At 33.7% G+C, this 15,361-nt stretch overlaps 1 protein-coding gene across 1 annotated transcript; it reads right to left on the reverse strand.

Moving 5' to 3' along the window:
* Window positions 1-204: 204 nt before the first annotated feature.
* On the reverse strand, window positions 205-3,135 carry LOC147556391 (uncharacterized). Its single transcript, XM_086664283.1, has 3 exons — window positions 3,006-3,135; window positions 2,848-2,933; window positions 205-556 (listed from the first exon to the last, which is right to left on the reverse strand). Exons 1-2 carry the CDS (start codon window positions 3,093-3,095, stop codon window positions 2,874-2,876), a joined length of 150 nt encoding a protein of 49 aa, XP_086520409.1. The 5' UTR covers window positions 3,096-3,135; the 3' UTR covers window positions 205-556; window positions 2,848-2,873.
* Between the last annotated feature and the right edge of the window lie 12,226 nt (window positions 3,136-15,361).

The following is a 15,361-nucleotide window of genomic DNA, read 5'->3' on the forward strand; positions in this document are numbered from 1 at the left end:
CTAGTCAATTTCCTAAAAAAAAAATCAATTCTACATATATAGTATAGTTATTATGCATCGGAGTTCAGCGACTCGGATCTAACTACACTGGTTCTACTACTGAATAAGAACCTATTCATACCAAATGCCGAGTATGTGAACTACTTCAAGTCAACCTTCTCTTTTCTACTTTCTAAGTTGGACTTCATATACTAAAGAATTCTGTGAGCAAATGAAACTTAGTTATTACTTCCATCTGTAAAAATCCTAATTTTGTGATTAACAGTAGTCTAGCTAGACCTACCACAATATCTTACCATAACGACAAATAATGGCCGACCTAGCACTAAGATTCACAACAAATGCCCTAAACCAAGACCTGCAAACAAGTATTGATACACCAAATTTACAGGAATAAAGTACAAGGCAATAACAACATAAGTTTGTAACTACAAGTTGAAACCTACAATTTGAAGATTAATGTTATAATCACATGCCTGTGGACAAAGCTAATATCCAAAAACCTACGAATTTGTGGTACTCTTTCAAGCATTCAGCCTCAACCCGATCTTCATACCTGAAAATTTATAATGTGTACATTAATTAGCGAGAATATTGTTGAAAAGGCATATTCCCCAAAAATAAAATTTCCAGAAGATTTGGTTGTTTTAACAAGTTTTATGGCTTCCAACAAAATAGAATAGGCAGTGATGAGAGAAAAGCTCGAGATATAATTTACTTTGTCATGAAGCTTCTCTTCACCCATCTAATTATCCTCAGATACCCCTTCAGGTGAGGCAGTCTTTGAGCTTTTTTTGTTGTGAACTGGAGCAGATGTGGCCCTTGATCACGTACGGTCTAGATACGATACTATCTTAGGTCTTACGGTCCAACTCAAAGTCAATTGGCAACGAGCGGTCATCGGTGAAGCCCTAAATCTTACTAACTCATCATGACTCATGACAGACTTTCCCTGGCCATGTGGGACTCTTCGGTATTACGACCAACTAAACTTTCAGTTCTGCATCTTCCTTTCTTAAATGGCAATATCACAATTATGTTTGGTACAGGAAAGGTGCACAGAGATTCTCTCTCATATTTTTTTTCCTTTTCTTTCTTTTTCACCAATGGGTATAAAGGGTCCTCTAGTGCTTCAATCTCTAAAAAGGACGGTATAGAATTGATATGAAATTAATGGAATTAGCATATTATGTTCTACAATGAAGCTACTATGCAAAAGCAGTACTAAAATGAGGCAAAAGCCACTAGCAGGTGCACATTTAGCAACTCACTACCACTATATGGACTCAGTTGATTGCTCAAGTACATTCTATTGAAAGAGAAATAAACAACAAAATCCTAATGCTTTTCTCCCTCGTCTACCTTTCTGATGATGGAATTGCATTTGCTATCCAAGTGCTACCAAACAAACACTTTAAGATTTGGATAAGCAACCAAGACCAGGGAAAGGAATCGGTGGAGCAACCAAAGATCCAGATAGACTATTACTTTCGTTTTTATTGGATTACTAATGATTCAGTAAAAACCGGATTTGAGTATGGACTAATGTAGCGAATGGTGATTACACTTAACATCTACTGCATCTGCACGTCTTTGATCATTTTTTCTATCACCACATCAACTGATATGACTCTATTAGCTTGGGAATCCTATTTAACTGCTCAATTTCATCTTGAGCCACATCTTTCATGAAGGTATATGTCTTGCAGTTTGGAAATTCAGTATGTTATTACAGATTTAACCTAAACCCAACACCTAAAACTTGCACCGAAGGAAGATTCAAGTTTAACTAAAAACAAGATATAGAAATCTTTACGCGACTGCGAAAGTGAACATCCTTTACTTTCTTTAACCAGATAATCAAACCATTATTTTGCGGTCAATAGATTTTTATACTCAAGAAAGTATATTTTCATCACAAAGTTAGCGACCCAATACCAAATGCCACTAAAGAGGAACCTGAGAGCAAAACACAACAAAGATTTGAGTCGGGTTTGTGGACATCTCTTTAGAGACTGGTAGCGCTTCCTAGCACCACACCTTTAACCAAGAGAGCCTTCAAGAAGGTTCAAATGATGACGACAACATATCTCTAACAAACAGACATTCCCAAGAGTTGGTTAAAGATAACGGCTTAAGCCAAAGGCACTTGCTTGAAATCTTGTACTTATTGAAAAACACATGAAACATTGGTAGCAGCCTAGCAAAAGATAGGATGCTCAAAACCTAGAACAAATTGTGGTTGTATTTAATTTTTAGCAATTGAGAGGACTAAATTTTATCGGAAAACCCCTAAATTAAGCAAACAGGACTTCCCTCCAAAGAGTGAAATTTCGGTAGACATGATAATGCAAATATTTCAGTCATTTTGACCGAAATATTTCGAAATTTATTTCATTGACAAGGCATTGTTAAGAGAAACTTGATTAAATTTCGGTTCGAATGGAAACTTCAGTAGGTATGGACATGAAAATATTTCGGTCTTTTCGAAATTTAATTCCTTGCTTCACACTAGAAAACCAATTTGGGAATCATTTACATGTGTAAGTTGCTAACTAAAGATGGGTCAAATAGGTGAATTTAACAACCCTAAGTAAATTAAGATCCTCTATGGATCTCTGATTACTTCAAAAACTGTACTCCAGTAAGCAAATTTCTTTTTAACATATCCCAATCCACTTCCATCAGTTTCTAAACAAACAAGTTATAATTCCAAGTCGTTTCCCTTTTTTCCTTTAAGAAAAAACTAGGGTAGGAAACATTTTTCAATCTATGTTTCAGGTGATCACAACTAAAGTCATCAAATTGAAAAAACAATAGAGGTGAAGATAATGAGGTATCACCGACCTTCTTCTTGTTGGTTGCGTGTGATTCTAGTGTGATTTTCTTCGTTGAGGTTGTTTTTCAGTAGCTAACCTGTAAATCCAGTAAACCTAAAAAAAAGGGATGAGTTAGAGAGAGAGATGAGAGAAAGAGATTTGAAAGAGGGAGATTTGAGAGATTACCAAAGCGAGAACGTGAGCACCTATTAGAGCTACTACAATGAGAGGAACCATTTCGAGAATCCATGGTCGATCCATCTTCTGTTGCGCCATTGTTAGAGAGAGAAAGAGAGAGAGAGAATACTGACAGAGAGAGGACTCAGTTGAACTCGATCTCCAAGTAATTGGACTTGGGTGCCTCTATAGGTGCACCGCCTTTTGCTCTTGGCGCTCTGTTGAACAGATTGACTAGGACTATAGCATTCCATAGGCGCCCCACTTTTTAAGGCGATGTTTTCGACCGCGATGCTATGCCTGGCCCATATCCCGGCTGAATCCTGATCGGGATACTTGGCCGGTTCAGATCTAGTGAGAGAAAGTCAAACACTTTCTTTTACTAGATCTTGCCCATCCAAGTATCCCGCCTGGGATATTGGCCGGGCATAGCATCATTTTTCATATGGTTTTGTGAATTTTGTTAACCGTATCTTTCCTATCTTCTCTTCTTCTCCCTTATTCCATCCAAAACCTAGAGATCCTAAAAACTCATCTAAAAACGTCCATCACAAAACAACTTCCCCATCGACCTCCACTTACTTCATCCATAACGATATCGACGGGCGGACCCTCAATATCACATACTGGTTAGATCGAGTTGACGGCCTCGGTTGTGTTGGTTCAGATCATCTTTAAAGTAGAATAGACCATGTACGAAGGAAGCTCGAAAAAATTAGGATATACATTTAGTGGGACTTCTCTACTGATTTCTGAGCAAGATTTCTCTGTAAAGATATATATGCATTTCAAGACCCATTATATATCTTCTCATTATGTATAGCCATTTGGATTTAAGAAAACTAGGTTTGTTTGGACTAGTACTAGCCCGAGCACAAGGGCCAGATCAACCCCTCCAAGGGCTGACATACTGGCTCATTTGTATGCTAACGGTATGGTCGAGGATTTTAAACTATCTTTCTACAAGATTACTTTCAATATTTTTTTTCAAAATAGATTTGCAAATCTTGCAAACTCAATTGGCAGATCTTGCAAACTCGGTTTGCAAAATGCAAACTCGGTTTGCAAAATGCAAACTCAACCTGCTGATCTTGCAAACACGGTTTGGAGAATGCAAACTTAGGTTGCACAACGCAAAATTGGTTTTTAGGTCTATCAAACTTTATTTGCACAACACAAATCAAGTTTACAGATGTTGCAAACTCCACTTGGAGAATGCAAGCTCGATTTGCAGATCTTACAAATTCTAGTTACAGAATACAAATTCTAATTTGCTAATCTTGCAAACTCGGTTTGCGAATCTGAAACAACACCGACTGAAAGTTTCTTCTTCTTAAATCTGACAAAGCTCCTTTTTCTTCGGGACCTAATGTTAATGGACAATGAAAAGAAACTGACCGCTCCCCCATAATCGAACATACCACAAAATATATTAAATCTACAAACAAATAAGATCTTCTTCGTATTTTAAAAGCTAAAACAAATCAAATCTACGAACTCGTTTTGAAGACGACGACGAGTCAATAGAAATGAATATGAGATAAATATAGACAATTGAGTTTAGAGAAAGAGAATCAGAGAGACGTGCTCAGTGATGGTGGTGATCGAAGATGATGAGTTGGTTGTAAAGAAAACGATTGGAAGATGGAGAAAATTGTTTGCGTTTAGAGAAAGTGAAGGAGAAAGTCTGAGTTTAGAGACAGAAAATTTGAGAAAGAAATTAGGAAGATCAAATTCTGAAATTTCTAAGTTTTTTTAGAGAAAAAGTAAGTTTTAATGAGTAGGGGTATTTTGAAACAAAAAAATAGAAAATGAATTGATTACTCATTAGTGATATTATTCAACTAATAAATGATAAAATACACATAACAATCTTGATAGTTTTAGGATTTTTTTGTTGTTGAAGTTACAATAGATTTAGGAATTTAGAAAGCTAACTTGTTTTTTTACTTAGGTGCTGTTTGTTTTTTTATAAGGGTCTGAATCTGAATTAGTTGAATCTGAACTGGCTAAACTGAATTAGCTGAATTAGTTTACCAGTCAGATGTTTGTTTTGCATATCTGAATCATTGAATCTGAATTGCAATTTTGACTGTTATACCCCTTAATAAACTTTTTAACCAAACAATCCTTATTAAGAATTCTTTTTTAACCAAAGAAAACCCTAATAACTATTTCACTCTTTTTCTTTTCATGGATGCCGTTTCTCTCTCCATCCCCAACGAATTCTCTTTATCTCTCTAAAAGATCAGTGGTGTCTCTTTAAGAAGAAGAAGAAGATCAGATGGTATCTCTCTCAAAGAAGAAGAAGTGCAGAAGCTATCTCTCGAAGATCCGACAGGCGACAAGGGTTGACAGCTTTAAGATTTTGGGGTTCATAAATCCGCCGGAAGTTCTCGTCAGATTCGCTTCCTCTCTTACCCTCCACCGATTACTGTATCTTCTCCATTTTTACAATGATTTACTTGTTCAAAGCTAAACATTTCAAAACTAGATGAGATTAATAAGCTTCAAACTTCCATTAATATTTCGAGTTTACAATAGATGCGAAGCACATCTACTTGAAGATTTTTAGGGTTTAGTTTTTGTTTAAGTCCTAGCCGGATCTGTGATTGGGTTTCCCTGTAATCATTTATTTTAGGGTTTAGTTTTTCTTTATTCGTTAATTTCTAGATCTTTTCTCTTGAATCTAGGGTTTATTTATGAATCAAGGTTGAATTTTTTTTTTTGGCAAAGAAGTTAAAAAGATTGTTGTTTTTTATCATTTGTGGTGATCGTGGTTCGCCAGTAATGGTGGTGGTGGTTCTCCGGTAATAATGGTGGTGGTTTGCTGGTGATTTTGTGGTGGTAGTGGTAGTGTTCTTGTTTTGGATGGTGTTGTGTGAAATATTTTAATAAGAAAGATTTTCTAAATCTCAGGGGTATAAACGTCATTTGACACTTTTCAGAAGTTGAACCCTCATTTCAAACTTGTTTTGAAGTCTGAAATTTGTGGGGTATTTTTCAGCCGAATTCAGATCATGGCCGAATTCAGATTGATTTTCAGATTTTCTTCAATTGTAAAACAAACATCTGAGATCTGAATTGGTGAAAACATTAAAAAACAAACAGCACCTTACTAGGGTATATCCCGTTCCCTAGGGCACGGACACTTGTATCAATCAAATGTTACGAAATTTATTGTTATATTTTATTGAGAGAGAGAGATTTTTATTAGTTATTATTTTTTTGTTTCTTTTCTATTAAATTAGTTATTATTTTATTAAGAGAGAGATATTTTAATTTCTTTTTTTGACCCTTGAAATTTATTTTGTTTTTTTTTTCTTAAATTAGAATTTTTTTTTAAGAAGGAAAGGATTATTATTTTTAAATAGGTAACTATTTCTACGAATGACTATTTTTAAATTTTGAGAAGGGCTTCTAGAAAATATCCTTTATTAAAAAAGGATTTTTGTTTCTAAAAAGGAAAGGATTATTGTTTTTTAAATAGGTAACTTTATTTCTAGGAAGGACTGTATTTTAAATTTTGAGAAGGGCTTCTAGACAATTTCCTTTATTAAAAAAGGATGTTTGTCCCAGTCATCGTTTTCCCTTCTGTTTTATTTTATAGATTATGTAGCCAAATAGATAAGAATTACTTTTTTATATTATAGGAACCACAGAGTTTTACAAAATAGACTTTGGCCCCAAAATGAGAGTTGAGTTGAATATTTAGTTATTTGGAAATTACTACTATTTCTCCTATAGTAGGTGAGAGAAAAGAGATGTGACGAAGACCACGTGCGATGAAGACAACGTATGATGAAGATGACGATGAAATCTTGACTGAATCATTAAGAAATTTTTGTTGATGTTGTTCAATTATCTAAGATTCTCATTAAAATCGAGATATTTAGGGATGAAAATAAATGTTTCTTTTAAATGATTCTAGCGAGAGAAACTTATTTGGCATTGAAGTTTCTCCCAAATAAGTTTTTAGGGTTTCTTTTAGAATTTTAAAAATTTTATTCACAATTTTTTGGTGATTTTGGTCTGCCCTTAATAATGGAAGGAAAATATGCTTCAAATTTTATTTTTGACCCAGTTGTTGGTCCTTCAAATCTTTGCAAACTCTTGCAAGCATTTGCAAATATTCGATACTCTTGTAAATCTTTTGCAACTTCTTTTCGAACTCTTATGCATCATGTTGTTTATTTTGACAAGTTACAACTTTCAGTAATAATTATTCTCTGACGAGGTTTCGAGGGCGTACCACGTTTTTTTTGTAGAAATTTTCAAACCAATGTCGTTTTTTAATAGAAATTTTTAAGTCAATATATAGAAAAAAATGCAAATTATTAATATATGTACAAGTAATGTTCAGCTGTGTTTGTCATCATATATGCAACTGTTGTTTTTGTAGTATGATGTTTAATTGGTTGCAACTGCTACAATTTCGTTGCATATCGCAACTCTATTACAAGATGTTGTGAACTCTCTTGCAGACCTTTGCAATAAATTTCCGCAGACTCTTGCATGGCTTGCAAATCTTTTACAAACTGTTTGCAAAGGCTTGCAAGTAACCATAACAAACAGATTGCAAGCAATTGCAAACAATTGCGAGACACTACAAACTGTTTGCAAATAGTTGGAAATCTGTGCAAACAATATGTTAGTTGTTTCAATTATTGTGCAAGGCCTTGCAAGCATTGTCATACAGTTGTAGTCATTAACAATTTGAAAATATCAAAAATTATTTTCACTTCTTACCGTGGAAATATCATCATTTATTGCAAACTTACTACCGGATTTTCAAACAATTTACTAAGAAATCAACCAATAATAACAGTGAGAAAAACATATACTCCATATTTTAAGGTTTAGAGAGAAAAAAAGGTATATAACATAAGATTTTCAAATCTATTTTGAGAATCAACAATCAACACATTTCTCAATCTGCTAAAAACTACTTTCAACATTCAATATTCAACATATAAACTAGATGACACAATTTCTTGAAATTATTGGACATGGTTATTTTAGAATTTTGAAACATTTCGAAACTCTTGACGAAAAACAATAACTTAGCAAAGATTTTGATAAATACCTTGTGCAAATTTATGAATCAACAAATTACCAATAATAGAAAATGAAAATATTTTGATAATCAACCTAAGAAAACTGAGAAAATTAAGTAGTTTTTCGGTTCGTTTTGGAATCAGAATCTAATTTGTTTCGTCTCAAGGTTGTTTTAGTCCTTTGCCTCATAAGATGATTCAGTAGAATACCCTAAGGAGATAATACTAGAAAATGTTAATGAATCATTTTTGATAAAAAAGAAAAATCTTTTTAGAGAGTTTCACCCAAATTTCCCTATTAGGTATAATATTTTAATTCAGTTAACCATTTTCTATTAATTGAATGGTCCTTTACGCGTCTTATAAATTTGTCTAGTGTTATTTCATCTAAACAAGAATAACAATACAGAGATACATCGTGCTAGAAGACAATTTAGAATACAAGAGGACCTAAACAATAGTGGTTAAATGTATTTATACTAGGGTATATCCCGTGCCCTAGGGCACGGACACATATGTGACGAAAGTCTAACCCTAATTTCACTTGACTTTCTATATTTAATGTTGTTATATTATTTTTTGGTATTATTTAAATCAGTTATTATTTTATTGAGAAAGACTTTTACTTTCTTTTTTTAATCTTTGAAATATCTTTTGTTTCGTTTTTTTTACATTAGTTATTTTTTTTTTCTGAAGATACAGTTATTTTTTTCTTCAAATTGGTTATTTTATTTTTAAGAAGGACTATATTTTAAATTTTGAGAAGGGTTTCCAGACAATATCCTTTATTAAAAAAAAAATATTTGTCCCGGTCATCGTTTTCCCTTCTATTTTATTATATAGATATTCCCATCTAGTTTTAATTTAATCACATATACTTTTATAAATATAATGTCTGACTTGACTATCATCCACGAAATAGTCAAGATTACCCAAATTTGGGCAAATGAGCCCAACGTGTTAATGCATATAAGACACTTAAACAATGGGTCTAACCCACACGACCGAAACTAATCTCATCATCAAATGATGGATCGTCCTTGTGACGCCCCAAGCCCAGCAGTTGCCGATATTGTCCTCCCTTTACGCCACCACCCTCGCACGGATGGTAGGAGGTTTTGTTCTTGGCGAGAGCACCACGGACTCCCCCAAAGGGCCTCGACACTTACCAAGCTTGAGCATACACCTATAGCCCAGGCTCCGGACACTCTCGTGAGCGATGTGGGACTATCACAGTCCTAGTGTATCATATAATGTTGCTATTACGTATCTCCAATGCAAAACTTAAAATAAACTCTATTAATCCTACGTGTCAAGTCTCAATTGAAATTTTCATTCTTGTGTGTCAAAATAAAGATCTTCTATTTTTTGCAGGTCTCCAATGCAAATTTCTAAAGTTGTTTTATTTACCATGTGTCAAGATAATATATGTATAAATAATTATTTATTTCGAATATATATAAAGACTTAAATTCTATTGGTCTAAATTTGAAAAATGATGAGTTAGACAACAGAGATATCTCAAGAGAAAACTTTAGAAATAGAGCATCATTATGAGATATCTCTATGTAACTCCCACCACATCATCTTAGAGACCCAAATTGAGTTTTTCATTGGAAACAATTCTCGAAGAAAAGCTCAAAATCCTATGTGGCACTTAGAGTTTTTAAGATTGAGAGCATCTCCGGTGGGACACTCAAACTCTAAAACTTAAAGTGTTATTTAGGATTTTTAGAGATTTTGTTAAAAGACCTTCTCCACTGGGACACTCTATTTAACACTCCATAATGATGTGAGAGCATTTATTAAAAACCCTCAAGAGAGATGTCCTCATGAGACTCTCAAGTGTCACTCTAAAATTTAAACTAATAAAACCTTTGCGTTTTAACTACTATCTTTTATTATTTAACTAAGAATGACATGCTAATTAAGTAAAGGTATTTTAGAGATCTCCATTGGAAACAAAAAAATTTTAGGGTGTCTCTAAATTGCCACTTATTAGGAAAGAAAATCTTGATTGACACTTGACAAACAGGACTTTTAGAATTTTTCTTAGAGTGTTCCAATGGAGATGCACTGAGTGGTGCACTGGAGATGCTCTAATTATGAATTCCAATGAACATAAATGAATAAGAGTTAGTTATAGTACATATTTAGGACATAAATCCCACCAATTAACCCATTTAAGTAGCCAAATAGACTACATAAGTAGAAATGTAGAATATATAAAGATTTCTTGTTCACCAATTTAATTCAGCAAGTATCCAACATTAAAAATTGAAAATATGGTTTCCTATACTTATTAACATGGAAACTATTTTCATAAACTTAACAAAATTAATAGAATTTAGATAGTCTAACCAAGGACTATCACATTAATGCAGTTTTATATTTAGAGATAATCTTCAATAGATTGTGTCTTTTATGATTGAACTAGATAGGCTTTTATTTTCTAAATATTTTTCAACAATATCATTGCCCCAATGAATGTGGAAGAAGATAATCCTCAATGGTTTAGATTGATTTTAAATGACAATGTATATAATTAACAAGGAAACAGATTGTGTGCTAATGTTTAGGATTTCTTTCATTAATTGTGTTTTGTCTCTTGAAATCTAAAGGAACAGTTGTATAAATCTCCCACTAGGACTTCTATTTTGTGTATCATTTTCGGTTCAACTCTCGTTTTAGGATTTACGAGATTACGGTTGAAGAGTAGAGAATTAGGTAACAATGGGAGAAAGTGATTGCAATACTGACCTTAATCTTGGGATTCAAGAAGGCAGTGATCTCCTTCAAAATCGTAACTTGAACTTGACTCGATCGTCCGTTGAAACTAGTGATGTTAAAGATGCTAGTGACGGTGTTGTTCAGTCGACTAAGAAAGGGGTAAAACGAGTTAGTGAAAAAGCACGTAAGGAAGGTGATATTGATCTCAATCTTGTTAACAATTATGATAGCCGTCGAAAGAAAGCGAAATTTACTGAAGAACAATGTGCTTCTCTAGAAAGCAGCTTTGAAGAACAGTCTTCCCTTACTATGGTAATCTTTTCTTTCTAAATCCACTACTCCTTTAAAATTGTATAAATTTACTATTACTTCAAATCAGTTTTAATCTGCAGGAGAAAAAGAAAGAACTATCGGAAAAACTAGGTATGAAAGAAAGACAGGTTGAAGTATGGTTCCAGAATAGAAGAGCAAGGTATAAATTTTAAGGCATATCTCCAATCTAATAAACATAAATTTATTTGATATTTAGTGTAGCGTACGTTAATTTATTCTAGATTTTCACAAAGTACGTGAGAGTTTTGTTCTTTCAACAAGTCTACATGACCCGCTTCTTTGGACTCCCACTTGAACCGTCTGTGAGAGAAACAAATATTTTTCTCCACGTGACTGTATTGTGTGACAACCCACTAATGCTAAAAACACATCATGTTTACACCCAAACAATGACACGTGGCCCGCCCAGACAATTCCCTGCGTGACTGTACTCTAATAAGACAAGGGACAATTTGATCTTTCACACCTTTTATGGGGTGTGAAAAGTCCAAAATATCCCTTGTCTTATTCACCACGTAAGCGAGGCGGTCAATGAGGGAATCACCATGCGAGTCTTTTATCATTCTGGTTAGTTATATATCATACATTAATTATGATATATAGCTAAGTCTGTAAATGGTAGCTTATCGGATCAGATATAGGCATATCTGTATCCGAGCCTATATCTGATCCGATAGTTACTCGACGGATATTATATATCAATATCTGATTCCGATAATACATTTTAAACATCCGTATTTGATAAACAGATATCAGATAACAAATATCTGAATCTGTATCCGACATCCGCAATTTCGATTTTTTTGTTTTAAATGCGAATACGGATTGCATGTCGAGTGTTCAAATATATATTTGACAGGCTTAATATGGCATGAAGTTTTGACCAAAAAAAGAAAAAACTACCTCATAATGATGTATAGTAAAATGATCCAATTCTTTGTATTTCTTCTAAAGATCATCATTTCAAGACCTCTTGTTCTAAAATCCAAATTCTTTGTGTATTTCTTCTAAAGTGCTTGGGTTATATCTGTTTGAGGGGTTTGTAGGAACAAAATCAAGCAAGTAGAAGGTGATTGTGAATCATGGAAGAAACTTTGTGACGATTTGAAGAGGGAAAAAGAAGTTCAACATGAATCCTGGAAGAAACATTGTGAGAATTTGAAGGAGGAAAATCAAAACTTGAAAATGGAAGTGGTTGAACTCAAAGCAATAATACTTGCAATTTCTTCACCACTTCAAGTCCCTGATAAGGGCGAGTGCCCAATTAGCAAGAATTGCAAGGACTCCACCAAAAACAACAAGAAAGCATGAAGGGATCCAACTAAGATTCTATCAAGAATTATTCCTAGTCTTCAAGATATAATTTCCCATCCTTCAACAAATAAAAAGAACACAATTTTCCATATTATACTTTTATTTCATGTCTCTTAGTATCTTAATAGTTTGACCATTGACCTAAGTCAATGGTCAATCTCTATCGGACAAAATGAAATACTGACTTTTGATTGTGTTGTTTCAAGTAATAAAGTTTAATTATATATCTTTTTGTTTCTAATGGAATGTGTTAATAGAAATAAAAGGTAAGTATGAAATAATTCTCCTTCGATCAACGAACATTTTAAGGGAATTGAACGTAAAAAGCCTTGAATCCCTTATATTGAGGTTAGAAACAAGTGTTGAAATATCTTTCTTATATTTGAGATATTAGAAAGTAATAAATATTAGAACTAGTAGTATTCTAACTCTATAAGTAAAGTCTTGGATTTCTTTTGAAAATCATGAAGGAATAAAAGAATTTCTTTGATCACTTCGAACTTGGTACCAAAACCAATGGTCTTAAATTTGTTTTTCTAAATTTATGTTGATTGAAGGAGAAAGAACCTTCATGTTCATCCTTTTTTTTTTGTATTTTAGCTGGAGTGAAGGAAAAAAACCTCAACTATTGTTCTAATTTTAAAAAGAGAAAATTTATTTATTTTTTGTTGAAAATAGATAAGATGACAAAAAGACAAACAATAACTCTAATTGTTTGGGTGTGGTCTATATTGTCTCACAATTTACAAGGTTTTCAGTTGGTCGAACATATCTTTTAAGAGATTCAATTTTTTTTTTCTGATATTAACTGTTCCTTAAAAGATTGATCGGACAATTGGTACAATTTCGCAGTCAGGAGGATCCTTTAGTTCAGTGATTGTATTGGATGAAAAAAATTATGATATGTGGTCTCAAATCATGAAGATGCATATTACTGAAAAGGAAAAACTTTCGTTTATTCGTGGTACCACCTGCTGAAGATGACGTTAAATATGAGAAGTGGTAAACAAAAAATCGAAAACTCAAGAGATGGTTGTTGATGTCTATGACTCCAAATATTATGAAGCGATACATACGTTACCTACAACTTGTGATATTTAGAAAGCTTTATCTAAAAAAATTTATAATGGATTTGATGAGTTGCAAGTCTTCTCTATAAATCAGAAGGAATTTTCTGCCAAATAGAATGAGAGAATACTCTCGGTATATTATGGTGAACTAGTTGAGATCTTTAGTGAATTAGATCACCGTGATAAAATGATCATGGAAAACGAAAACTATATTATATCTTACCGTAAATCAGTTCAATAAAAACGTGTGCATGTTTTTCTTGTTGGGTTAGATGGTGAATTTGAACAAATTCGTGGTGAAATTTTGAAAAACGATCTCATTCCTGATTTAGAAAAGTGTTATGCTTTGGTTTGTCGTGAGCTTGTTCGACGCACAACGATGAACGAAGAATCTAGACCAACTGATGCTTCTGCAATGAAGACTCGCAATAAGATAAAGTAAAATCTTGCTAAAGTTGTTGGTCAATTTGACAAAACGGCTTATAAGTATACTCACTGCAACAAAAGTGATCATACCAAAAGTCATTGTTATGAAGTAGTATGTTATCCAGAATGGTGGGATCATAATCGAAAGAAAACTCTAAGAAGATCCCGTAGCTGCACTTGTTGAGACGGAGAAAGAAAATCCAACTATTGAGCAGACTCTAGCGATGATAGTCACTACAAGTAACATAGATGCGGTGAGGAAAAACTTTTCAAATAAACTCTGCTACGTGGAGCAGCTGGAAAATCTTAGAAATCAACTAAACAAGTGTCTCCATCAAAAGTGCAAAGTGGAGAAGAAACTATCAAGTCTCAGCTCTCTATCTCAAGAAGGTATTTATGCAAATACAAGTATTTTGGTGAAACAGTTGCAAGAAGAGCTAAGGATTTATGAGTCTAAAGTCCAAGAAAGCAAGGAAGGTGAAACACTCTCATCAAAACAATGACTTACTAAAAGAGAAATTATTGGAAGAAAAAGGTCGAAGAGAGCGTGCAGAATCTGAGTTAATTAAACTACACGAGATTCAATTTGATGTGAGAAAGTCGGAGGATGAACTAATGTCGTGAAAGTTATTGACCAATGATATTCCTGGTGTTTCATGTCCCAGTGACATACCTATTAAGTTCGCAAGGCTTTCAGAAACAGGTGACTGAAAATATGACGATGGTTGGTCAAGTAAGCGCAAGTTTGAAGCAAATGGAGGCAACTCTGGAAGCAGTTGAACTTGATAAACAACATGCAGAAAATGTGGCCTCATTGGCCAACCAAAAGCAGAAGAGTCAGTATCAGAAGTTAAGTCGTGAATTGATGATTGAATCTCTTACTGAAGAAAGAGAGAGATTAAGAAAGGAGGTTATTAAATCGAAGATGCACATGAATGTGTAGGCAGAAAGTTCAACAAAGCAAGGAACTCTTATTCAGGAATTGGATACCTCACTTGCTAAAAAGGAATTCTTTATCAAAATACTGAAGGTAAATTATCAGAACAAAAGGAAGTCATGACTCGCCAACATAACGAGATAAACTTGCTCGACGAGCGGCTACACAACGAAACACAGAAGATAAAATTATTGGAGCAGGAGATTGACCAGCTCCATACAGATATTTCTATTTGGAGTCCAAGTTGAGTCATGGTGATTATTCTGCTGGAAGTATGAAGGTTTTGCAAGTGGTTAACATATTGGCTGATGTTTTTACCAAAACAGTTTCAAACCGAATATTTGTGGAGTTAGTGGACAAGTCGGGCATGTGCAATATCTAAACACCAACTTGAGAGGGAGTGTTAAAATATCATTCCTTTATTGAGATATTAGAAAGTACAAAATATTAGAAAGTAGTAAAGATATTTGAAACTATTAGATATTAGAAACTAGTTAT

This window comes from Eschscholzia californica, unplaced genomic scaffold (assembly GCF_041429995.1).
Source record: "Eschscholzia californica isolate CP2 unplaced genomic scaffold, dmEscCali1.0.p SCAF_2, whole genome shotgun sequence".
Classification (NCBI taxonomy): domain Eukaryota; kingdom Viridiplantae; phylum Streptophyta; class Magnoliopsida; order Ranunculales; family Papaveraceae; genus Eschscholzia; species Eschscholzia californica.

What these genes read in the sequence shown, in the direction of transcription:
- LOC147556391 (XM_086664283.1), bottom strand. Translation starts at nt 3,095, where the DNA reads ATGGCGCAACAGAAGATGGATCGACCATGGATTCTCGAAATGGTTCCT. An exon ending in GTGCTCACGTTCTCGCTTTG is followed by an intron (nt 2,934 to 3,005) that starts GTAATCTCTCAA and finishes CCTTTTTTTTAG; the next exon opens with GTTTACTGGATTTACAGGTT.